General features: G+C 39.9%; 1 protein-coding gene across 7 annotated transcripts in view; it reads left to right on the top strand.

The window, feature by feature from the left end:
* The window catches only part of PHACTR2 (phosphatase and actin regulator 2), a 154,134-nt gene that overhangs the window by 80,486 nt on the left and 46,096 nt on the right, over window positions 1–27,552 (top strand). For 6 of the 7 annotated variants that reach the window (XR_005596107.1, XR_005596108.1, XM_039529990.1 and 3 more), the window contains exons 2-4: window positions 1,449–1,616; window positions 21,388–21,468; window positions 25,070–25,228. Coding sequence is in view for 5 of the 7 variants with exons in the window: in XM_039529990.1 (XP_039385924.1) it covers window positions 1,449–1,616; window positions 21,388–21,468; window positions 25,070–25,228 (408 nt within the window). In the remaining 2 variants the exon portion in view is untranslated. Of the gene's footprint in view, window positions 1–1,448; window positions 1,617–9,696; window positions 9,754–21,387; window positions 21,469–25,069; window positions 25,229–27,552 lie in introns of those variants that run through there. The other variant, XM_039529993.1, reaches the window with a different exon arrangement.

Below are 27,552 nucleotides of genomic sequence, written 5' to 3'. Positions count from 1 at the left end.
AATTCATCCTTGCTTTTAACTCCATAGATTTCAATATAGTTGGACGAGGGATCAATTTGGCCAAGTGTCTTCTACAGAATATTGGGAATAATATTTCTTGCCTTTGGATTGGCTGATGTCAGTGTTTAAAAAATCTCCCACAGCAAGGAATTTTTTAAAGATCCAGTATTGACCTTGAAGTCTAGGGCAAATATAGATCTTATCAAACAAACACTGATTGCCTGGGAACTTTGGTGTCAACAGTCCATACTGGTGTGATGGGCCAGAAGCAGCATGGGGCAGTAGACAGGGTACAAGATCATCTGGGTTCTTTTCCAGGATCTGCCAATGGCTCACTTTCCAACCTTATAACTAAGCACTTAATTGTACTGTGCCTCAGTTTTACTCAATAAAATGGGGATAGCACTACTCCCCTCCCCTTTGTAGAGAACTTTGAGATGTGCAGACTGTGATTATTATTATTGTAACTGGAATATGTAAATAAACCAAAGTACTAACAGAAGCCATTCTCCCATAAATACGCATATGCTTAACTCTATATGCATAAACAATCCCATTGATTTCAATTAAACTACTCACATAGCGTAATTAAGCACATATTAAGTGTTTGCAGGATCAGGCTAGAATGTTCTACCTGTTGTCTTCTGATTCTCTACTGAATAAGAAAAAATAATAATAGACTTCAAAGTGATATCATAGGGAAGTTCATGCCACTATACATTTAACTCTATATCATCTCCCCCTCTGCTGAATGGTTATTCCTAATTGGGTCCACAAACCCCAGCATTAAGGTTATTGTGGTAAATATTGGCTCTGACTTTGATATTGTCAGTAAATCTTTGCTGACCAAACTCAGTAATTCTTGTTTGCATATTTGCCTACGGTATTTTGGATTCAGCCCCAAAAGCTTAGTGTTAAATTCTGTTTGTTAATAAGAAGCCTTAGTTATGACAGACTCCACTGTGAATTAATGAATATGAAGGATATCAAATTAACCTATTTCTGAGTGTCCCATTCCATTGCCAGAATTGTTAATATTAGAGCTGGGTGAAAAACTGTTTTATTTTTTTCTACTAAAATTTTAACTATGGGAAATGTTCCAGTTTGCAGTGGAAGATTTTTTTTCCCCAATAAAATGTTCTGACTAGGCTCTCAAACTACCGGGGGAGAAAAATCACACATTTTTGTTGAAAAAATGTTGATGTTTTTATTAGAAATATTTTATAACAAAGTTCTGACCAGTTCTAACTAGGCTATTGAATAGTTATGGAACAAAGGGGCCCAAAATGATGATTGCTTTGAGTCCACTGAAACGATCTCAATCTGGACTCAGAAGAGAGTCCACCCACACTGCACTCTGCAATCTAATAATGTGCAGGTTTAGATTTAGAATATGACTTCCCTCTCCTGCTTGTTTCAGTAACATTTTACTATTCTTCTTTATATAGTTGATGGATTAGACAAGGCTTCAATTGCAAATTCTGATGGGCCAACCCCAGGATCCCAAACGCCTCCTTTCAAGAGAAAAGGCAAACTCTCTACCATTGGCAAAATCTTTAAACCTTGGAAATGGCGGAAGAAGAAGACCAGTGACAAATTTAAAGAAACATCAGCAGGTATGTGTATGGTCATTTGTTAACTGTAAAAATTGCTTTCATAGATTGCGTGATTTTTAAGGCCAGAAGTGACCATTACATGGTAATGCTTCAAAAGGTACTGAAGTTTATTAGATGCTAAAGAGACACTGTAAAGAGTTTTAGGTCCAATATTTGACATACCTTAACTGATTCTGTCACTAAGAACTTTGCTAAATAAACAGCATTTTTTTTTACCTGCCGCATTTCATATTCTTTTAACATTAAAAATATATGTTTATTGATGGACACGGGGCCATGTGCTATCTTTCCCCAGAGAAATTTGGGATGGACAGGTAAAATGTTCCCCCACTAGTCAGTGACTCTGTACTCTAGGATTTGTTCTGTAGCTGCTTCCAGACAGAATGTGTAATATGTGACCAAGTCCTCATCAGCAAACAGCTTATTTAATACACACTATGTACCTCAGCAGATATTTTTCACAAATTCATACTATTAATACATCTGTAATTAAATAACATTTTGTATTCTATGTCAAACCACTTCTACAAGAATGGAATATCAATTCTCACATGCAAGATAGATAAGTCGTGTTATTAGTCGCATTTTAAAGATAGGGAAAATGAGGCACAGAATTTAAGACTAACATTTTCAATACTGTCTACGTAGTCAGCTTCCTTAGTTTGTGAGGGCCTAACTTGAGATACCTGGGGCCCAGTTTTTCAAAAGTGTTTAAGACCTGTGATTCCCATTAACTTGGCTCAGGCCCAACCTATCTCAAGATGGATGTCTGTAAACTCAATTACCCAAAATTAGTGGATATTTGAAAATGTTGGCCTATGCACATATTTTTCAAAAGCATGTTCATAATCTCACATGTACCAGTTTATGTATAGGAAATACCTAATACTGAGTGCAAATCAGAGCTGTGTCTTGCCTGGCCAGTTGCTGGGCAGAGAATTTGCCTCAAAAGCTTGATCCTGCAAAGTGATGAGATGAGATGCTTGGCAGACATATATCTTAAAAGAAATAAGTTCCTATTTCACTCCATTTATAGCCACGTAGAACAAAGTCTGCCATATTTTGATGGCATGAACTCTGTCCCTAACTGAGCAAATATATGCATAAAGTTACTCTTGGGTGTAAGTGTTTTCAGGACCAGGGCCAGAGTTCATACCATCAAAACATTGCAGGTTCTGCTACACAGCTATAAAAGGAGTGAAATGGGAACTTTTTGTTTGTTTTTTAAGATTTCATGGACATTTGCTCACTATTTATTTTTTTTACAGTTACTAGTTCATTCCCTTGAAGGGCCCTGAAATTCTCCTATGTGTCATGTTTTTTCTAAGTGCCTTCCTTGTTTCTTAAATCATATACATTTCAGAGACCTATCATCCTCTGAAACTTTCATCTAAATAGGGCAAATCTTTCCTTTATTTCTAAATTACTTTGATCGTTAGTATGTAATGGGCTATTTTCCTATAGGTTATTTAAAACAACTTTCAAATAACGCCATTATTTCAAATAAGAAATATCACTATACTATGGTAAAGGTACAGCTAGGATATGGGGTAACTTAGTTATCATGCCAATATAATGAGCAAACCATATATTACTAAAATTTAGGTTAAAATTGTGTTTTAAAGTTACACTACAGGTAACATTTCAGATTCAGGTTCTGTTCCTATGTATATGTCAGTAATTATTGCCTGATTAACAACTATAGTTATTAATATTAATGAGATTATTATGAAGCAGTGACCATTTTAAATACTGAATAACTAATTCTGCTGTGTTCATGTAAAGGATAATTGCATCAATTTTCACTTGACTTAACTTTTAAGTTTCAATTCCTGACCTGTGGCACTTCTGGTTTTAAAAGCCTTCCTTGTCTGAGTCTAACCTAAAACCTAATCCTAACAATTACACAGTTTTAAAATCTAAACAGTCTAACCATTCTTTCCCCAAACCTTACTGATTAAAGAGAGGATATTTTAATGACTGGGTACTTCTATTCCTACAAACCTACTTTGGCCAAAACTATTTTTGCTTTAACTTCATTTATTTCAGCTGAGTTATTTCAGTGGTGAATTTGTCCTTTTGTGGCCAAGTTGGAGGAACTCTTCTCCTTGTCCCTGTGTCCAGTTTATGTAGAGATAGATTGTGCCTTTTAGGAACTGCCCTGAATATATGAGTGCATTGCCAGGACGGGATGTGTCAGGCTGTGAACATCACTGTGTTGTGTCGTGACATGATGTTACAATGTGATGACATTTCACCTGCTCAAAGACATTTTAGGACTGAACCAACATGCAGGATATACGACAGTCCCATTAAAATCAGTCCAGTCTGCTGATAACTGGGACAGATGGCTACTGTCAAAGGCACAGCACCAAGTTTGAGGCACCAGCAACCATAACACCAGGCTCTGATCCAGCTAGAGAGAGAAAGCAGAGGCTGCTTAGTCAGATCTTGAGTCATACACCTCTACCCCGATATAACCTGACTCGATATAACACAAATTCGGATATAATGCAGTAAAGCAGTGCTCTGGGGGGGTGGGGCTGCGCCCTCCGGCAGATCAAAGCAAGTTCGATATAACGGGGTTTCACCTATAATGCGATAAGATTTTTTGGCTCCCGGGGACAGCGTTCTATCGGGGTAGAGGTGTATTTGATCTTCTGGTGACATAAGAGCTGTTTGTAAGATGGCTGCTCTTGAAATTGGGTATTTACATGTATGTATCATTTTTCTTTAACAAGCAGGAATTAAGAAATCCAAAAATTATTTTTAATGTTGCCTGATCCCTTAAAATGTTAAACCCATATCATTGATATGCCAGCAAACAAAACCCCACACAAACATACATCACATTCAGTAAACACAATGCACAGGGATCTAGATGCACAAATGTTGGGTAATTGGATATGGAACCTTTAATTTCTGTGACAGTGGTTTGACTCCAGACCAGGAGGGCAGTGACAGTAAACTATTACCATGTAAAGGCTGTCTTGTAAGGATGAGCCCAGTAAGGCAGATACATTATATTTGGAAGTTATCTTTGTAACTTGTCTTAAAATGGAAACTATGATTAACATTTAAAAGGTCTCAAAAATTGGGAATATTGTGGCTAGGGCCATTGTGAGACTGAAAGGCCTGTCTTGCCCCATATGGAGAAATTGGACGGAATGGCACAGGAATTACATGTATGGAGTACTATAAAAATTAATAGGGTTTTTATTATTATGTGTCATTTGTGTTCCCATAGCAGCTAGGATCCCTAGTTATGGAATAGACCCCCATTGTTTTAGGCGTTGTACAAACACAGAACATATATAATAAAACACAGGGTGATCTCTTTTAAGTCTTTTTTTAATCATTCTTAGAATTCTATAGAAGGACTATAATTCCCTATTGTATTGTATATCATGGTGCAAAAAAACACATGGAAAGTAAATCACTTTCTGTTAAATTCTATAACACTTTTGCATGTTCTACACATTACTTGTGATTTTGCATACTCTGCTCACACTGGCTGCAGAGGGAAAATATTAAGACAAATAAAAGTAATCTATCAGACTTTTTTTTAAGGGCAGAGAGGAGAGGGTTTGAAATAGATAAGCTAACATCTTTTTACAAAGACCACCTCTTGGACTTCTATTCTGGCAGTGTGGCTTTGTTTGATATAGCAGAGTGTAGCAGAGGTGAAAAGCAGAATCACTTTCCTGGAACACTTTTAAATCATGCAAACTGTTTTCTTCATTTCAGCAGTGATTTCACAGCACAGTCCTTCAGGTCTGAGAGACCAAAACAGTATTATAGATTAGGTTTTAATTTTTTGCCTCTTCAGGATTTCAATTTAACTTTTTCATCTTCAGATTACAGTATAGAGCTCTACTCTACAGGCAGAACTCACATACAGGTTAAGAGATTTTACATTGAAAAAGTGGCAGACACACAATGTCATTGGTAATGAAGGAGTATAGACCATGGGTATGTGTTAGCAGATAATTACATGGATCTGAGCGCTCTTGTTGGAGAGCTCTGTCAACTGGATCATTGTTTTCATCAAATCCATTTTATAAGACTTTTTATGTCTTCTAATGAGCTGTGGAAATTAATGACGCGAACAAGGCAATGCTAATGTAAAGATCCCTCTAGTGGGGAATGACAGAAGTAGAAAGGAGTTTAGGATCTGACACCTGCATGGATATAAATCCCTTTCCCTCAGTGTCAAGACTGGCAGCTGAACTTCCCTATTAACTTGGCTTTATTAGCCACAACCAAATAGTGGACCTGACTGTAAAGCACCGCCTGGACTAAGTTTCCTCTTCTCCCAAAAGGACTTTCAGGTGCATAGAATTTTTCAGAAATGGTCCAGAGTTGTCTTTTGTTAACTTTTATTTCATTATCTTGACTTGGCATTTGGCTAAGGCCTCCTACTACAATCCTTGACAATATGCAATTCAAGCCAATATACAGCATTCAGGCCATTTTTTTTCTTAATTTTTACCAGAAATAATGCTAAAAGCGAATGTTTTTCTAAAGTGTTGGGTTATACAATTTATAATATTTGAGTTCCTCTCTTATTCACAAAGTGCCAGCAGAGAAAATTCTCTGCATATCCTAGAGAATGAAGTTAACATTGTAAACAGCAGACCCAGGAACTTGTGGTATTTGCTTTAATATTTAGTAGACTGGTTAATTTTTTTACTTTTCCTAGTGAGTACATATATTCTATTTTAATTAAAGACTAAGGGCCCAATTCTCCACTCTATTTCATTGATGTTATGACTATGAAATTCCATTTATCTCTATCCAATTACACCATTATGATAGAATGGAGGATCAAGTCCCAGCTTTTTAAATATATTTTTTGTATTTATTTGTAATGAACATATGCACAAAAATGCATTGTTTCCAATGTTCACAATATTTACTGGTTTTTTAAAGCCCGAGCTCCTGGAGTCATGTTATTGCCTGAGACTCTCAGCTTTTACTTTAAAGAAAATTTAAGTTACTAGTCCTCTTGGTTGCAGATAAAAGCTTGAAAATGTGAACCTGAAAAGCTCAAAAAAGTTAAAAGAACCCCACTTTTTTTAAAAGTTGAATTTAATACACTCCATGATTTTTGGGAGCCTGACTCATGATTTTGAATGCTTGGGTTTTGCAATACTGCACATGTACAGTACTGTAGCTTGTGTGTTGTTAAGTTAGGTTCACAAAAAATGGTGTGTGAACTTTGGAAAATCTGGCCCGAAATATTTAACTTTAAGAAAGAAAGTGTAAAGGAAATACACTACTGCCTTCTACATGAATAAAACACTTTATAATATGCATACAATTTTAATAAATCTATAATCATAAGGTAGCAAATTTAGATCACCTAATGGCCCTATCTTATTGTCCTTACTCAAGCAAAACTCTCATTGGGCTCTATTGGTGTTTGCCTGATTAAGCAGCACTAAATAATCAAATAGTGCACATCTTTAAATATACACTACATAGTCTTCTAGGTTTGTTACTGTCCGCAAATATATTTTCACAGCACAAAACATATCAAGAAGCAGGGGTTGAATTGAGGAGAAACTGTTGCTGGTACTCTTCCAACTTCTGCGTACAAAATAAGGTACACCCTTGCCAATCACCAAAATGAGATGCTGCTCACAGTACATTGTGGAAATGTCAAAATATGACCATGCATGATCTCTGGGCTCTTTCAGCTTGAGTCCCCCTTGGAATTGCTTGATTATGCCCCTTGGATCTGCTACAGTCCTTAGGCTCGGCTTCTTGATTTGGGGCAGAAAATGAGGGGTGATAGTGTCTCAAATGCTACCCACACATGATACCAAAATGAATATTCACTGATAGTAAATTGCACAGATTTGTGATATTTTTGTTTTTTTGCATGATGAATGAGCTAGTTAACTATCAGAACATTTAAATGATCACTAGGCATCTGAATTAACATTTCCCTATGATGACTGGGCCCTTTCACATCTTAGAGCTATTGTTCCAGGCTCAGGAAAACATTTCTGCTTAAATTACATTTTTGAGGTTTTCTTCACAACCACAACAGCTAGAGAGACTTGCTTTGTTTAAAAAAAAAAAAGAAAGCTGAGATTCTGGACAACAAGATAGTACATTCAGAGAGGTGCCCCCTGCTAAACTGCCTCCATCAGAGCCCCGTCAAGAAAACACTCCACTCTGATTCGCATAAATTGATCATTGACAAGATATTCTTATTTTTTCACTTTTCTTTAAGATTTTTAGTAGAGATGAGCCCAGATAAACCTCTGGAATGGAATATGGGAAAATTTAGAACCAAATTTAGAGCTGAACTTTGTGGCTCAGGCACACTGTTGTTCTTTAAAGAAATGTCAGTAGGGAAAATAGGATTGCAAACCTCTCCTTCTCCCACCACTCAGATAGCAGTAACAGTCAAACAAATGCACAAAAGAAAGGAGTTAGAGGCAAAGCTAGCATGTCTAAACCTAGACCATTTTAAACCCATTCTGTTATTTGTACTGCACTTTGAAAGTGTAAAGTATTATTGAACTGTTTAACGTTAATTACTTTGTGCCTAAGTGCTGCCACATCTCCTTACACTGAAGAATCTTAGGGTCTCTCTTCACTGCAAAGATATCTCAGGCTCTTACTCAACTGTTGTTCCTAACATCCCTCCTGTCTACATACAAAAGCTCTTCAGCTGAGTGTGGTGGTGCTTTCAGTCTGGGCTAGCTGGCCTGTCTGAGAGCTGCAGGCTAGAACTCAGATGTTGCCATCACTCGGGCTGGTAACCCACCCAATCTGAAGTAAGGACACAAGCTTAATCACTCCAGTGCCTTCCCACATTTCCCCCTGTGTGCCCAGAAGGACGGACAAGTTCCCCCACAATTCACTGAGAAAGAACCACAGAGCAGCTCAGCTTACTGCAGCACAAAGAACCCTAGGCCATGCTACCAGAAGTCCTAGCAACACGCGTAGATGAACACAGCACCAATGAGGACCTAGTAACTCGGCTAGGGCTTAGCAATGTGGCTGCTCCCACCCAGGCTAGGCTAACCTGAATGCTCAGGCCCAGGTGCCAATCATTGAAGTTAACTGCAGTGAAGAAATATTCTTATCTACTATGGAGCCTGTTGTCAAGACGTACACACACAGAAGACCTATAGGAAAACATTGATTTGCTCTTAAATTCTCTAAATATGTAGAGTAACTTTTATAGACTCGTATTAAATTCTATCGTACTTTCCCTTAAAGGCGGGGTTTGAAGTTAAACCTCATTTGGGCTTAATGCATCCTATCACAGGCTGCTTCCTGGAGATAAAAAGTTCATCCTTTTACCTACTGAAGAGAGATTCCCAGGACAAGTAGAAGTTAAAAAGTTGCATTTGCTTAGCAGTTGACTCTTGTTGCCCCACCAATTATTACAGCAGGAAAGACATTACCTGCTGACCTATGATGGAAAAGGAGCAGGGAGGTCACAGGTGCAGGGCAGAAGGGCCTCTTCCCCAAACAGCTGGGAGGGGAAATTTACCTGTGTTTTGGATAGAGGTGTGTGCGGGTATTACAGCTATGAAGGTAGCACCTGGCCTAAGATTGTTAGCAGAATTATTGTCCTGTTTTTAGCTTGTTCTCTTAAAGGCCTAACAAATATCCTACCCTGGTAAATATGTGTATAGGGAGAAGACTTTTCTTTTCAGTCAGAAAATAGATTGTCAGAGAGTCTTTCAATTGACTTCACTGGGCTTGGGATCAGTCCTTTGAAATAAGCTTGACCGGGCTGTACCATGGAGTTTTCTTACAAAATCTTCACGTAATTGTATTGTGCTAAGAGCTGAAAAATCTACATAACATATGGTGCAAATATTTAAAAAGATGGAGAACCAGATATGGAAATATTTGTACTGATGTGGGAATGATGGTTGGAATTTTTCCCTTTAGCAACATATTTTCCATGCTGTATCTCATAAAATCCATTCACTGTGAACCCAGTTGTGCACTTTCTGTATAAAGGGCTTTTAAAATAATTTAAAAACAAACAGTGAATGGCATCAACTCAAGATTTTTCCTCTCTGTGTCTATTTGCTGTAGAAGAAAAGAAGGCAGAAGTTTATATCTTGGCATGAAGCAGCTGCCACTTCAAAGCCCCATGGTAAGAGTATATGGAATTGGGGCCAGAAACCATTTTTAGCCTGATTAGATCAGGATTAAGCCCAGAGAAAAACTCAAAACTAAATCAGAATCAGCTGGGGCTCATCTTGGAAAGACCAAAACAAAAAATTGGCAGGTATCTAGGCTCTCAGATTACTTTTTAAATGGAAGAATGGGGATTTTAAGACCGCTTGAGGCTTATGGTTACTGAATGACACGAAGCATTCTTTTTGCAATAAATAAATAAAGTTGATTCTTCACTTTTCATGGAAAGTAAGTCCTATGTTGAATTGGGCTACTGCAAAAAATACAGTAGTCAGTGGAATCCCTTGCACGAGTAGGGTTTACTGGGGTGAATGGGGATTGCAGAATTAGGCTTACACAAAATATGTTATTTTCACGCACTGTCTCACAAAACCCAACCTTTCCTGTCAAGGATGAAGCCTTGGCCTCATTGAAATCAGTGAAAATTTTGCCAGTGACTTCAGCTTGGCCAGGATTTCACCCTAAGATTTTTGAACTTGCTGGCGAAGGGCCTCTGGGAACTGAGTTTGTATCACATTAGGATTTCTTAACAGGCAAGCACATTGTGCTTATGGAATTGGTTGCATTTCATAACATGAGTATGGGGCACAATGCTGTCTAGTTTACTAGAGCTCCAAACTGAGTTTACGTTTCTATAAAACCACAAAGATCATAATATCAAGGCAACTGTGCTATAAAGATCTCACCTCTAAGGCCAGTTCTTATTAGACTTACATGAATATTGTTAACAAGGTCAGTTAGACTAGCAAACAACACTGATTTAGTTGTACTGCGTGAGTATATAAAACATGCTATATTAAAATTCTGTATATTGCCATATCTGTTTCACATTAATATTGTTTTAAATTGAATTTGATATAGAAGAATTATTGTGGTTTGCATTACAGCTTCCAGAAAATGTGCTAAGTGGCTTACAGTACAGGTAGAAACCCTGGTATCTTGTCCCCAAAAACGGTATAATTTAAAGTCCTGAACCTGGAAAGAGATTCAGTGATGTGGACCCCTGTGCCCTCTTGGGGTCCTTTAGATTTCAACAGGACTCCAACTAAGTGTAACGTCTACAAGGGCAGATCCCTTTGCAAGACTGGGGCTTTAGTATCAGACATGGTGCATGGGGTGGGGATAAAAAACAGTACAGAAGGGATCTAAGGGAGAACAAAGGTAACAGCAGTAAGATCCGGTGGTCACTTAGCTCATCATGTGCACATCCTGGTGGTTAAGTTTAAAAGCATTTGCAAGGATAGGTTTCATATTATGACCTTTCTGAATGAGGAGACGGTGGTAGCTTGGAAAATCAGAAAAGGGAGACATTTCAAACATGGGAGACAGCATGAATAAAGATACAGAAATGCTTGTGGCAGGAGCAGCTGAATGGTGCGCTGAGGCTGGTGATGTTAGTGGAGCAGGAGAGGATAGATATGTTGGGTCTACAAGGTGAATTTAAGAAATTTAAGCTGAATGTAGTGAAGGAGAAAGAGCCAGCAGAAGTGTTGAAAGGTGTGAGTGGGGACAACATGGTTAAATCAACAGGCAAGGAATAAAGGTTATAGTGGATCACAAACTGAATGAGAGTCAACAATGTGATGTAGTTGTGAAAAAGGCTCATATTCTGGAGGATTTCATTTAAGATACCAGAGGCAATTGTCCTAATCTGTTTGGCACTGGTGAGGCCTCAGCTGGAGTACTGTGTCCAGTTCTAGGCATCACGCTTTAGGAAGGATGTGGACAAACTGGAGAGAGTCCAGAGGAGAGCAACAAAAATGATAAAAGGGTGAGAAAACCTGACCTATGAGGCAAGGTTAAAAAAATGGGCATGTTTAATCTTAAGAAGAAGACTTAATGTTATCAGATTTCCCCTCACTCTTCAAATATGTTAAGAGCTGTTATAAAGAGAACAGTGATCGATTGTTCTCCATGTCTGCTGAAGGTAGGACAAAAAGTAATGGGCTTAATGTACAACAAGAAAGATTCAGGATCAATATTAGGAAAAACTTTCTAACTATACGGGTAATTAAGCACTGGAATAGGCTTCTAAGGGAGGTTGTGAAATTCCCCTCACTGGAGGTTTTTAAGAATAAGCTGAACAAACACCTGTCAAGTATAGGTTAGATTTACTTGGTCCTGCTTGAGGGCAGGGTGCTGGGCTTGATGACCTCTTGAGGTCCCTGCCAGCCCTACATTTCTATGGTTCTATAATTTTAGCCACTGCATTTTTAATGGACTGAGTATCAGTGAAGCCTTGTTGTAATCAAGACAGGAAATGCTCAGGCATGGATGAGACTTCTAGTTGCGTCCATATTCCCTTGGTGTATTGTAAGCGGCATCCATCGCATAGCCTATAGTTTAGCCTGCCTAACACATTCCATTGCAAGACCATTATTTTTGGTTATTTATAATCTTAAGCTGTTTTGGGCTCAAATTTTCCATGCTGGGTATCTGACTCAGTCCGAGTTGTGTGGAGGCTTTTTGTTTTTGCTTTAAATTTCACCCAAAAACAATTCAGCCATTTCTGAGAATGAGATTAGGGAAAATATATATTGTTCTGCCCACATTAAAAAAAAAAATCTTACAACTATCCATTGAGAAGTTCTAGCATCTTTTTGATTTGGAGTATGAACTTGAAATTTGGCGTGTTGGAGGAGGGGGGGCGGTCACTCTGGTGTCAGGAATGTTTATTATCCCATGAAAAACCAGCCAAATTTGGCCAAATTATAAGCCCTGAAAACTGAAGTTCGAATATGCTCAATAGAGACTTCTTGAAATTTGGCAGATACATTCACCATAGAGTCTGTCTGCACTGAGCATGCTCCATCCTCTCACAATAAGAACATAAGAACGGCCATACTGGGTCAGATCAAAGGTCCATCTAGCCCTGTATCCAGTCTTCTGACAGTAGCCCATACCAGGTGCCCATAGGGAATGAACAGAACAGGTAATCATCAAATGATCCATTCCCTGTTGCCCATTCCCAGCTTCTGGCAAACAGAGGCTAGGGACGCCATCCCTGCCCATCCTGGCTAATAACCATTGATGGACCTATCTTCCATAAACTTATCTAGTTCTTTTTTTAACCCTGTTATAGTCTTGGCCTTCACAACATCCTCTGGCAAGGAGTTCCACAGGTTGATACTGCATTGTGTGAAGAAATACTTCCTTTAATTGTTTGCTTTAAACCTGCTGCCTATTAAATGCCTGTGTGCCAGTTGAACTGGATTTGTGCCATCCCCACAGAGCAACTGAGCTACACTAGCAGCCAGGCAGCGTGGAAGAGAAGGAGGAAGAAACCTGACTAGGATACAGAGGGGTGAGAGAAGTGGGGGGCAGGCAGGAGCAAGAGCTGAGAAGTAGGGAGCAGGAGCATGAGGGAGGGAAATAGCATAGGGGAGGATAGAAACAGTGTGTAGAGGGGCAGGGATCAGGAGTGGAAAGACACATGCAGGAGGATGTATGTAAGGGGGATCAGAAGAGGGAAAATGAGTAGAGGGGAGTAGAAGCCAGCTGAATGAACCAGCGGGGAGGGAGACAGGAGTAAGAACTAGGGTAGGGGAAAGTGATTCTGAACCACTTAAAGGAGGGGAAAGTGATCAGGAACAGTCAGCATGGATTCACCAAGGGCAAATCATGCCTGACTAACCTAATTGCCTTCTATGATGAGAAAACTGGCTCTGTGGATGAGGGGAAAGCAGTGGATGTGCTATTTCTGGACTTTAGCAAAGCTTTTGATACAGTCTCCCACAGTATTCTTGCCAGCAAGTTAAAGAAGTATGGGCTGGATGAATGGACTGTAAGGTGGATAGAAAACTGGCTAGATTGTCGAGCTCAATGGGTAGTGATCAATGGTTCCATGTCTAGTTGGCAGCCGGTATCAAGTGGAGTGCCCCAAGGGTCGGTGCTGGGGCCGGTTTTGTTCAATATCGTCATTAACGATCTGGAGGAAGGTGTGGACTGCACCCTTAGCAAGTTTTCAGATGACACTAAACTGGGAGGAGTGGTTCATACGCTGGAGGGTAGGGCTAGGATACAGAGGGACCTAGACAAATTAGAGGATTGGGCCAAAAGAAATATGATGAGGTTCAACAAGGACAAGTGCAGAGTACTGCACTTAGGACGGAAGAATCCCATGCACTGCTACAGACTAGGGACCGAATGGCTGGGCAGCAGTTCTGCAGAAAAGGACCTAGGGGTTACGGTGGACGAAAAGCTGAATATGAGTCAACAGTGTGCCCTTGTTGCCAAGAAGGCTAATGGCATTTTGGGTTGTATAAGTAGGGGCATTTCCAGCAGATCGAGGGATGTGATCATTCCCCTCTATTCAGCACTGGCGAGGCCTCATTTGGAGTACTGTGTCCAGTTTTGGGCCCCACACTACAAGAAGGATGTGGATAAATTGGAGAGAGTCCAGCGGAGGGCAACAAAAATGATTAGGGGGCTGGAGCACATGACTTATGAGGAGAGGCTGAGGGAACTGGGATTGTTTAGCCTGCAGAAGAGAAGAATGAGGGAGGATTTGATAGCTGCTCTCAACTACCTGAAAGGGGGTTCCAAAGAGGATGGATCTAGACTGTTCTCAGTGGTAGAAGATGACAGAACAAGGAGTAATGGTCTCAAGTTGCAGTGGGGGAGGTTTAGGTTGGACATTAGGAAAAACTTTTTCACTAGGAGGGTGGTGAAGAACTGGAATGGGTTACCTAGGGAGGTGGTGGAATCTCCTTCCTTAGAGGTTTTTAAGGTCAGGCTTGACAAAGCCCTGGCTGGGATGATTTAGTTGGGTTTGGTCCTGCTTTGAGCAGGGGGTTGGACTAGATGACCTCCTGAGGTCCCTTCCAACCCTGAGATTCTATGATTCTATGATTCTATAGGAAGTAGGATAGGAGCAGGGGGGCCTAGGAGCAGGAGCTAGCAAGAAGGCAAAATGGTTTATAACCATTAGACCATGCCCGCCTTCCACAATCTTGACTCGAACCGAGGAGATTTTTGTCTTGATATTTCTCTGCTACCAGCAAATAGCAAAACCAACTGGGAAAGTGTGTTTCATCCTGCCGCCTCTAGTGCCTGGGCCACATAGACAACAGCCTGATACCTCTATCAGTAACTCCCTTAGCTCTAATGGTGGAGGTCTATGAATGCATCTAAAGATTCGGGCCCTGCTGATGAACCATGTGGGTGTCAATAGGGTTCCACATGACAGAATTTCTGTTTTTTTCAGTTTGCATATTTAAACTTAGGAAGTTACATTCAAAAATGTCTCTCAAAATCAGTGGATTCTTTTGACAGTTCTGGCCTTGTTCTCTCTTCCCCATTTTACAGATGAGGACAATAATACCATCTGACCTCACAGGGGTGCTGTGAAGGTAACGTCATTAATATTTGTGAAGCGCTCAGATTCTGTGGTGAGATCACCATAGAAATGCCCATGAGGAAATTAATAATTTTCAGAGCAGTGTTTGAATGGTGTGCAGTAAACAAGGCTTGGGGCCACACATTGAATAGTAAGGATTAAAAGAAAAAGAAAGAACAACCACTTGTTCAGTGAGCACCATTCATCCCAGGCACTGAATGAGGCAGAGATCTTATGGAAAAAATAGCATGTGATCATGTAATGAAAGGTTTGTCATAGTGCATAGGCACAAGGGGGCTGAATTAAGGCACAGGCAACCTTAGTTCTGGCATTTCCTAACTTTTGAGTGCTTGACTTCTGCATTCTTAACAGTCTTCTAACATAGTTTTTTTGGATTTAATTATTGTCGTAAGTGAATGAATCCCAGCATAAGTCCATTTACTTTTTGAAAATATTGGATTGTGAAATGCAGTGTAATGTATAATCTAATATCTGTGATATGCCATAAATTATTATTAAAATTCAACCTTATTCGATGCTGGCGTCTCTTCATATTAAGATGCCATAAGTAGACATAATATACCTCTTACACAAGAGATAGATGTATTTGTTATGCAACCTATAACGTTGCAAATAGTAAATAGTAACGTGATTTCTAATGTTCTTTCCAAGAATCAAATAAATTGAGAAAATTATATTATCATGCTAGGCTAACAGAACATAATTTCTTTAAAGTAATTTATAAAACACTGTCAGCTAATACTAGGAATGATGAAGGATCAAGACCATAGCCTCTTTATGCATGAATTTCCCAGTCTGTAAAATGGGGATAAATATATTTAAGGGGTGCTGTGAAGCTTACATAATCATAGACTCATAGAACTGGAAGGGATCTTGAGAGGTCATCTAGTCCAGTCCTCTGCACTCAAGGCAGGACTAAGTATTATCTAGACCATCCCTAGCAAGTGTTTGTCCAACCTGCTCTTAAAAATCCCCAATGATGGAGAGTCCACAACCTCCCTAGGCAATTTATTCCAGTGCTTAACCACTCTGACAGTTAGGAACTTTTTCCTAATGACCAACCTAAACCTCCCTTGCTGCAATTTAAGCCCATTGCTTCTTGTCCTAACCTCAGAGGTTAAGAACAATTTTTCTCCCTCCTTTTTGTAACAACCTTTTATGTACTTGAAAACTATTATCATGTCCCCTCTCTGTCTTCTCTTTTCTAGATGAAACAAACCCATTTTTTTTCAATCTTCCCTCATAGGTCATGTTTTCTAGACCTTTAATCATTTTTGTTGCTCTTCTCTGGACTTTCTCCAATTTGTCTGCATCTTTCCCTGCAAGTTGCATGGGCCCTTTTTAAAGACACCATAATAGAGGCCCAACTTCAATGTATACCCCAAATTAAGAAAAACAGTAAAAGAACTAAAAAAGAGCCACCGTGGCTTAACAACCATGTAAAAGAAGCAGTGAGAGAGAAAAAGACTTCCTTTAAAAAGTGGAAGTCAAATCCTAGTGAGGCAAATAGAAAGGAGCACAAACACTGCCAGCTTAAGTGCAAGAGTGTAATAAGAAAAGCCAAAGAGGAGTTTGAAGAACGGCTAGCCAAAAACTCCAAAGGTAATAACAAAATGTTTTTTAAGTACATCAGAAGCAGGAAGCCTGCTAAACAACCACTGGGGCCCCTTGACGATCAAAATACAAAAGGAACGCTTAAAGATGATAAAGTCATTGCGGAGAAACTAAATGGATTCTTTGCTTCAGTCTTCACGGCTGAGGATGTTAGGGAGATTCCCCAACCTGAGCTGTCTTTTGTAGGTGACAAATCTGAGGAACTGTCACAGATTGAAGTGTCACTAGAGGAGGTTTTGGAATTAATTGATAAACTCAACATTAACAAGTCACCGGGACCAGATGGCATTCACCCAAGAGTTCTGAAAGAACTCAAATGTGAAGTTGCGGAACTATTAACCAAGGTCTGTAACCTGTCCTTTAAATCGGCCTCGGTACCCAATGACTGGAAGTTAGCTAATGTAACGCCAATATTTAAAAAGGGCTCTAGAGGTGATCCCGGCAATTACAGACCGGTAAGTCGAACATCGCTACCGGGCAAATTAGTCGAAACAATAGTTAAGAATAAAATTGTCAGACACATAGAAAAACATAAACTGTTGAGCAATAGTCAACATGGTTTCTGTAAAGGGAAATCGTGTCTTACTAATCTATTAGAGTTCTTTGAAGGGGTCAACAAACATGTGGACAAGGGGGATCCGGTGGACATAGTGTACTTAGATTTCCAGAAAGCCTTTGACAAGGTCCTTCACCAAAGGCTCTTTTGTAAATTAAGCTGTCATGGGATAAAAGGGAAGGTCCTTTCATGGATTGAGAACTGGTTAAAGGACAGGGAACAAAGGGTAGGAATAAATGGTAAATTCTCAGAATGGAGAGGGGTAACTAGTGGTGTTCTCCAAGGGTCAGTCCTAGGACCAATCCTATTCAATTTATTCATAAATGATCTGGAGAAAGGGATAAACAGTGAGGTGGCAAAGTTTGCAGATGATACTAAACTACTCAAGATAGTTAAGACCAAAGCAGATTGTGAAGAACTTCAAAAAGATCTCAGAAAACTAAGTGATTGGGCAACAAAATGGCAAATGAAATTTAATGTGGATAAATGTAAAGTAATGCACATTGGAAAAAATAACCTCAACTATACATACAACATGATGGGGGCTAATTTAGCTACAACGAGTCAGGAAAAAGATCTTGGAGTCATCGTGAATAGTTCTCTGAAGATGTCCACGCAGTGTGCAGAGGCGGTCAAAAAAGCAAACAGGATGTTAGGAATCATTAAAAAGGGGATAGAGAATAAGACTGAGAATATATTATTGCCCTTATATAAGTCCATGGTACGCCCACATCTCGAATACTGTGTACAGATGTGGTCTCCTCACCTCAAAAAAGATATTCTAGCACTAGAAAAGGTTCAGAAAAGGGCAACTAAAATGATTAGGGTGTTAGTAAGGGTCCCATACGAGGAAAGATTAAAGAGGCTAGGACTCTTCAGTTTGGAAAAGAGAAGACTAAGGGGGGATATGATAGAGGTATATAAAATCATGAGTGATGTGGAGAAAGTGGATAAGGAAAAGTTATTTACTTATTCCCATAATACAAGAACTAGGGGTCACCAAATGAAATTAATAGACAGCAGGTTTAAAACAAATAAAATGAAGTTCTTCTTCACGCAGCGCACAGTCAACTTGTAGAACTCCTTACCTGAGGAGGTTGTGAAGGCTAGGACTATAACAATGTTTAAAAGGGGACTGGATAAATTCATGGTGGCTAAGTCCATAAATGGCTATTAGCTAGGATGGGTAAGAATGGTGTCCCTAGCCTCTGTTCGTCAGAGGATGGAGATGGATGGCAGGAGAGAGATCACTTGATCATTGCCTGTTAGGTTCACTCCCTCTGGGGCACCTGGCATTGGCCACTGTCGGTAGACAGATACTGGGCTAGATGGACCTTTGGTCTGACCCGGTACGGCCGTTCTTATGTTCTTATGTTCCTGAAATGTGGCGCCCAGAACTGGACACAATACTCTAGTTGAGGCCTAATCAGTGCAGAGTAGAGCGGAAGAATTACTTCTTGTGTCTTGCTTATAATACTCCTCCTAATACATCCCAGAATGATGTTTGCTTTTTTTTGCAGCAGCGTTACACTGTTGACTCATATTTAGCTTGTGATCCACTATGACCCCCAGATCCCTTTCCGCAGTACTCCTATCTAGGCAGTAATTTCTCATTTTATATGTGTGCAACTGATTGTTCCTTCCTAAGTGGAGTACTTTACATTTGTCCTTATTGAATTTCATCCTATTTACTTCAGACCATTTCTCCAGTTAGTCCAGATCATTTTGAATTTTAATCCTATCCTCCAGAGCACTTGCAACCCCTCCCAGCTTGCTATCATCCGCAAACTTTATAAGTGCACTCTCTATGCCATTATCTAAATCATTGATGAAGATATTTAACAGAACCGCACCCAGAACCAATCCCTGCGGGACCCCACTCATTATGCCCTTCCACCATTACTGTGAACCACTGATAACTGCTCTCTGGGAATGATTTTCCAACCAGCAATGCACCCACCTTATAGTAGCTCCATCTAGGTTGTATTTCTCTGTTTTTGTTTGTGAGACGGTCATGTGAGACAATATCAAAAGCCTTACTAAAGTCAAGATATACCACATCTACCACTTCTGTCCTATCTACAAGTCTTGTTACACTGTCAAAGAAAACTATCAGGTTGGTTTGACACAATCTGTTCTTGACATATCCATGCTGACTGTTATTTATCACCTTATCATCTTCTAGGTAGTATGTGTAGTAATGGTAATATAGTGCTTTGAAAGTGTAAAGAGTTGCATCCTAATATGAAAGGAAGTGTTTCATGGTTCTTTTTATTTTTCATTTAAAACAATTTTTAATTCAAGTGTTACCCAGTAGCATTGGAAAAACATCATCATGAGAACTGGAGAGTAAAACCAGATTATGGGTCTAATCCAGTGCCTATTGAAATCAGTGGAAAGAATGCTATTGATATCAGTGGAGATTGGATCAGGCCCTATGAGCAAAAAAGGATACTGATCAGTCTACTTTCACTGTCCAGGGCAAGTGAAATGCAAAAAGGAAGCAGTAAACATAAATGGTAAAAACTAAGTGAATTAGATTTTGAAAACTGCAAGAATTTTATTTTAATCTAAATTGTTATTAGTAAAACAAGTAAGCAGTTTTTTACATACCTTCTTTATTGTCCCTGGAACCTATGTGATAGAACAGGGGTCGGCAACCTTTCAGAAGTGGTGTGCCGAGTCTTCGTTTATTCACTCTAATTTAAGGTTTCACGTGCCAGTAATACATCTTAACGTTTTTAGAAGGTCTCTTTCTATAAGTCTATGATATAGAACTAAACTATTGTTGTATGTAAAGTAAGTAAGGTTTTTAAAATGTTTAAGAAACTTCATTTAAAATTAAATTAAAATGCAGAGCCCCCCTGGACCAGTGGCCAGGACCCGGGCAGCATGAGTGCCACTGCGAATCAGCTCATGTGCTGCCTTTGGCACACATGCCATAGGTTGCCTCCCCCTGTGATAGTACTGCACTGAATGTATCATTCTATCATCATAAATAAACCTGATGGTTTATGATGGTTAAGACCCCAATCTTTCAACAGTATGTGCACAGGTGGGCCTTTATTTCTTTGTCATGTCCCATTGACTTTAATGGTACTCTCCAGAGGCATAAGTGTCCACCAACACACATCTCTTTGCAAGAAATGGGCATTAGTCTGTATGGTTGTCATGGCCATGATTTTTGTGAATTTCAAAAGAACCTAAGTTCTGTTTTCAAAAGTGACTTGGACTCCTATGTGCCTAAGTCCCATTGACTTTCAGTGAGATCTAGGATTTCAAAGGACCAGATCTCCAAAGGTATTTAGGTACCTAAAGATGCAGATAGGTGTCTGGGATTTTCCAAAGTGACTAGGCACCTAATTAATTTGATTTCAATTGCAGTAGGTACCCAAGTGCTCTTGAAAATCCCAGTAGATGCTTCTTTAGGCGCTTAAATACCTTTGAAAATCTGGCTGTAAGTGCCTGGCACTTTTAAAAATGAAATTGAGGCTCATAAGTCAGTTAGGTGCTTTTGAAAATTTCACTCATGGTCTCTTTCATCCTGCACTGTCTGCTGTTACCAAGATGTCTCAATCAATTTTTACCCTATGCTCTATTTTGGTGTGTGTTTTGTTTGTGTGGGTATGTTACTATCTTTATATGTTTTTAAATTACTACAAAGCTATTTATTTTTAATGAAAAATAAACTTAATTAAAATGTGTGCCATGATTTTTTCCTCAACCTAAAAACATGACTTTGCTTTTTTTTTTTGCTGTGACAACCAGCCCAAATGATAATTTTGTTTCTGTTTATAACAGGCCATATTAACTTCTTTTAAAGCTGTTTTTCCCATACAGTTAGGGTATTGCACAGGTTATGCTAAGCAACATTATTGCTGAGGATATTGGTTATTGTCTGACTAATAAAATAAATAATATTTCCCAGTGTGTGAGATCTGAAAAAATAGCCTTCTCCAGCAAAATCAAGGAGTGTGCAGAGTGTTTTTTTGTTTTTGTTTTAATTTTACATTCAGTACCAGAATGGATATATTCTTAACTGTGCTTTCTCTTTTTCTAAGCGTTGGAAAGGAAGATTTCGACAAGACAAAGCAGAGAAGAGCTGATAAGAAAGGGAGTTCTGAAGGAAATGCCTGAGCAAGGTGATGACAAATAACTTACAATTTAGATCTTAAACTCTAAGCATGAACCTTATTATCATGTTGTTCCATTTTATAATGAATATCAGCTATCCAGCTATAAAAAGGCAGATTTGGCGAAACACTGGCAGGAAGTGGGAGAGACAGTTTGACCAAGTGGATAGGGCACCAAACTTGGAGTCTGGAGACCTGGAGTTTGTTCCTGGTTCTGCTGCTGACTTGCTGTGTGTTCTTGGACAAGTTACTTAACCTCTCTGTGGTCTCTGGAATACTTAGCAATTTTGTAAAGCAGATTGAGATCTGTAGATGAAAAGTGCCAAGTATTTATTGTTATTTTTTGGAATCAGTGGTTCAGAGGATATTTTGAATTGAGCAGTTCTTTCCAAAACAGCTGGAGGAGGATATGGCGATTATGGATGAGAAAGCTAAAGGCTTTGGGGCCCTGCCACTTACCAGTTGGGGTATGTCTACACTGCACTTAAAAACTCATGGCTGGCCCATGCCAGCTGACTCAGACTAAGGGGCTGTTTAATTGTGATATAGACATTAGAGCTCAGGCTGGAGCACAGGCTCTAGGACCCTGCGAGGTGGGGGGAGGGGTTCCTCAGCTCAGAGTGAAGCCCACGCCTAAATGTCTACACTGCAATTAAACAGCCTCTTAGCCTGAGCCCTGTGAGCCTAAATCAGCTGACACAGGCCAGACACGGGTGTCTGATTGCAGAGTAGAAATACCCTGTGTGTCACAAGTGTAAACCAAAGCAAGCAGCTCAACAGCTGGTGTTTCCAATATTGAGAGGTAGCAGGTGTAGGATCTCACACACACCACCACCATCACACCTGCTACATTCAAATAACAGAGGCATAAGGAGCTTTGAGGAAAACTCCTTTTTGTTTAAAAACACAACCAGGTTTAGTAAATGGTAAACATAGAAAAATGTATTATGTAAAGAATGTGTAAAGCATTGTTACCTAAGTCCAATTATACCTAGGGTGACTAGATGTCCTCATTTTATAGGGACAGTGCCGATATTTGGGGCTTTTTTTTAATATGGGCTCCTATTACTCCCCACGCCCTGTCCTGATTTTTCATGCTTGCTATCTGGTCACCCTAATTATACCTGAAGGTTTTCATCAGTATGCACATCTCTCTTTAAAATGTTGTTTGTTTCTGCTATTCGCAGTGGTAGAGTTTGTACTATTCTTGGTTTAATAAAAAAAAACTCTAGATCTAATAAAATCTTAGTCTAATATAATTTTAGTAACTGCAATGCTTTTCCATCTCCTAAAATGAATCCATTTGTCATGAAGACTAAAAAGACAACAGTAAAAGGAACTGACTAAGAATCTAGTGGAATATAAAAGTCTTAGAGGACAGTTTCTGATAATATTTCTAAAAATAGATTTCCACTAAAAAAAAGAAAAGTTTTACTCTGACTGACCCAAGAAATCAGTGTAGTGAATGTTAGATGTGAAGTCAGGGATAGCTTAATATTTATACTCCCTGCAGCTTCATATACATTCATATTTAGAAACGAGGTTATTTTTGTACCTGCTAGTGCTGGGGTGTGTCTCTTGACACCATTGCAGTGTGTTTGTATCAGAGCATGACACTCAGTACATCTGGGTTTCAAGCTTGTCTTTGCTATTGTCTTGCTCTGTGGCTTAGGGCAAGGAACTTAATTGCTCTGTGCATCAGTTTACTCATCTGTAAAACTGATTTTCTAAAAATACAACTTTTGTGGTGCTGTGAGGCTTAGTTGATTGATGTTTGTAAATTGCATTTTGGTGGGAAAGGGCAGTAAACTGCAATATTTTAATCTCTATCTTTGATTAGAACCGGATTTAAAATAAATGAGCTAAAAATGGACATACAATGGGAGTTATTTCTTTAGCCTTCCTTCCCCCCACCCCAGAGTACTCGGTATTCTGTTGTAATGCACATTAAATTTCATTCAGATTGGGTCAGTACAAAAAGAGAAAAGGATGGGAAGGTGAAATATTTTTCCCCCTGTTTAAGAAGGGGCATCTGTCCATTTCTATGCTTCCTAGAATGCTTCTTGCTTTACATGTGATAAGCATGTATGTTTTAAAGAGCAATCTAAAAGAAAACAGGGTAGACGCTTGATGCTCTGAGAAAGAAGGCATACAAAGACAGGAAAGTAAAAGTTGGGAAGGGAAGGGAAGGGAATGGTTAAGCAGGATGGAGAAGAGGAAGGAATGAGCACAGAGATGTAGACAGGTTAAAGGAATTGCCAGGTCTTGAAGGTGAAAATGAGAAGTCTGAACCAGATGTGGAAGGTGGTGGTGGTGGTGGGTGAGAGGCATGATAAGGGCAATCAGTGAGGGAGATACTTTTGGTGAGGGCATTTTATGTAGCTTAAAGAGTGAGGGGGGAAGTGGTGAGGCCAGCGAGGACAAGTTTATACCAGTGAAGGCAGCAGGTGAACAGCCTGTGGGGGAAGGTATTTAACTTTGGAGGTAGAGAGGAAAGGATGGGTTTTTGTGACAGTCTCAGTGTAAGAGGGACTGAAGGTGAGACAGAGGAGTCAACTATAACAGCATGGTGAAAAAGAAGATTGTGGAATTATCAGCAGTAATGAACAAGGAAGGGAGAAGAATTTAAGAAAGTGGAGATCTATTTTTATCAAGTTGAGTGGGAGCTGGTGTCTCGATAGCCAGAATGATAGAATCAGAGTCATAAGACTGAGCAATGGGAGAGATCAAGGATAAAGACCAAGATTTGAGATTCATAAGGATGGTAAGAAAAGCTATGTAAGAGGATGAAATAAAGGGAAAGCAGGGTAGGCCAAGAACTGAATGCCACAAGACTCCAGCAAAGCAGGGGGAGGAAAGGGAGCTATTGAAAAAGTCAACAAAACAGCTTTTGGAGACAGAAGAAGAGAACTGAGATAGAAAGAGTAATAGAATCTTAGTAGGGAGAGAATTCAGTAGGAGGGAAAAGGCAGCAGACACCTGAGAAGAAAGGTAAAAGAGAAGGTCTCATAAATGACCAGAAAGAATATTGTTGATGATCTTAGTAAGGACAGAAGTGGAGGAGTGGAAATGAGATTGTAGTTAGTCAAGGACAGCATAAGTAGATAACATCCTCCAGGTGTTTGGAGGCAAAGAGTGAGGAGCAAGATGCACTGGAGGGAGGATGTGTGTGTTAAGGGAAGGTTCTTAAGAGGATTGAGGAAACCGTAGTTAAATATTAGTAAGTAAAGATAATCTGTTGTAAGAGTTAGGGCAAAATTTGGTCTGCATAATCTTTATTACTTGTCTGATGCATGACTTAGAATTCATCTTGTCTCTCAAGGTTCGCTTTGAAGGGCTGGAAGTTGGATGATAATAATCTGTGTTACTTGTTAATGTGATCTGGAAGTCACAAACTCAGTGAATGGGGAGCCTTATAACATACTATTACAGAGTCACTTAGAGTAGAACTTCGTCAAAATGTTTTATACATAAAATAAATTAATGTGAAATTGTGCTTTTCTTTCGTGGAAACGTAAAACCTGAAAAATCACTGAGTTGACAACAAATGGAGAACTTGCTCTTGAGCATGGTGTAAAATTGGATAACAGCTTTTTAATCTTCATTTTAGCTGGTGATGTAACAGTAAATTTTGAAACCTCAAATGGGCACACCATAACTATCAGTGAAGAAACCATCCAGGAAGAAAATGTAATAAAGACCACAGAAGACAATGGCTCCTTATCTGCCAAAGCATCAGCTGTGGAAGGAAAAAAAGAAGATAAAAAAGGTAAACAAATAAATCCTTCTTATTCTCACAAACCTTCATGGGTCATAAAGGGGGAAGTGGTCTGAGCACAGAAGTGGGAGCCAGGAAGGTCTGATTTCTAATCCTTGACTCCAGTGCTGAGTCCATTTCTGGCTTCGGGCAAGTCTTTATTTCAGATTCTCCTTCTGTAAAATGAGGATAATAATACATAGTGTAAGAGTGCATCCTTGCCTCATGGGTACCCCCTCATTGCTGGTCACCAGGGCCGGCTCCAGACCCCAGCGCGCCAAGCACACGCTTGGGGCAACATGCCACGGGGGGCGCTCTGCCTGTCGCCGGGAGGGCGGCAGGCGACTCCAGTGGACCTCCCGCAGGTGTGCCTGCGGAGGGTCCGCTGGTCCCACGGCTCAGGTGGACCTCCCGCAAGCGTGCCTGCGGAGGGTCCGCTGGTCCCACGGCTCGGGTCCACCGGAGCCGCGGGACCGGCGACCGCCAGAGCACCCCCTGCAGCGTGCCACTGTGCTTGGGGCGGCGAAATTCCTAGAGCCGCCCCTGCTGGTCACAGCATTGCACAGAGCCCTTGTCTCCTGTACCCTCTATAAAGCTTTTCCTCAAACCTGAAACTGTCTAACTCCCCCGCAGGGCATTCTTGGCTTGGCCTTCTAGTCAAGTCACATAAAAGTTTAAAACCTTTCTAGGGAAGCATGAGTAAGTCCAAATGGAGGTTCAAACAAGTCTTCAAACTAATGGCCCTTCCATCCCTCTCACTAGTTCCCCTGTTATATCCTGTCTGTTAAGCCCTAACCCAGGGCTTCTCCCCTGACTAGAGAGACCTCTCATAATTGAGCTCCCTCAGGCTACTTATAAGGCCTAGTGTTGCCTTCTCTAGGCAGGAGGTAATTAGTTAATCACATCCCCAGCTGCAGAGCATAACTAATTGGGGTTCTTCCCCTTGCCTTGCAGCTTATGGTGATTAAGCCCCATTATACATACTCATTAGCCTTTCAGGATTGCTGAAGAAATTAGTTCATGTGTACAATTTTCAAAAGTGCCCAAAGTGATTTATGAGCTTATGTCTCGGTGTCAAAAGTAACTTGGGAAGCTAAGTCCCATTGACTTTCAATGCGTCTCAGCCATCTAAGTGTCAAGTCACTTCTGAAAATTGAACTTAGGCTCCTATGTCACTTACATGCTTTTGAAAATTTGATCCCATGTCTGTAAGAAGGCAATGTATACATGCTAAATGTATACATGCTAAACATGAAAAGCAGCAAAGAGTCTTGTGGCACCTTATAGACTAACAGATGTTTTGGAGCATGCATCCGACGAAGTGGGTATTCACCCACGAAAGCTCATGCTCCAAAACGTCTGTTAGTCTATAAGGTGCCACAAGACTCTTTGCTGCTTTTACAGATCCAGACTAACACGGCTACCCCTCTGATGCTAAACATTATTATTTGGCCAAATCCTGAAGTCAGTTTAGCTTATACTGTCTTCACTCAAACTTCTATTGACTTTGTTAGGAGTTTGATGGCATAAGGAAGAGTGAACACTGAGTGAGGATCACAGGATTTGTCCTGTAATTGTTGTTTCTTTTCTAACATATCTAACACCACGTTGGGGACCACTGACATAGGGGATACAAAGCACTTTGAATTTGAATAGTACGAGGGAAATATTAGAGGGCCGATCCTGCAAGAAGTGGTGAACGCACTGAGCAAAAGCAGTCTATAAGCCCATTGCACTTCACTGGAGTTACTCTTGACTTACACCACATTAAGTGAGAGGACAATTGGGCCTATTGACTTCAGTAGGAGTTTAAGGCAAATGATGTGCTCGTGGCCTTAGAAAGAGTCTGTGTCAGAACTGGAATTGCAATGTGGGAGTTCCTGGCTCACTGTCCTATGCCCAGGTCATGGAACATGCCACTCTCTCTGATCACAACTCTCACTCCGTCATAATAATCAAGATATGAGAGAGTCAGAGTTAGCTAGAAAATTCAGGGGTAACGTGTTCAGGAAGTACAATCCCATGGCAGATGCTCTTAAGCATTTCAGAGGTACTGTACTTGTGAATAAATCTTAAAGAAGAGTTTTTGCCCACTTGACATGCATCTGAGGACTGGAGGCAGGATTAATTCCTTTCATTTAGTATCAGGGCATGCTGCAGTAATCAATATTGACAGACCAAAGTGTATTTAAAAAATCATGAGATTAAAAAAAAATGTGGAGGGTTCTTTCTACGCGTCTTCTGGATTTTGAGTCTGTGAAATTCATGTTTTCAAGTTTTCCCCACAACCAGGAGGGCTAGGAACTTTAAAATAAATAAATAAATAAATAAAATAA

Source organism: Mauremys reevesii, linkage group 3 (genome assembly GCF_016161935.1).
Source record: "Mauremys reevesii isolate NIE-2019 linkage group 3, ASM1616193v1, whole genome shotgun sequence".
In the NCBI taxonomy this organism is placed as follows: Eukaryota; Metazoa; Chordata; order Testudines; family Geoemydidae; genus Mauremys; species Mauremys reevesii.
Note: the sequence above shows the minus strand (reverse complement) of the source record. Positions and strands in the feature narration are given on the sequence as shown.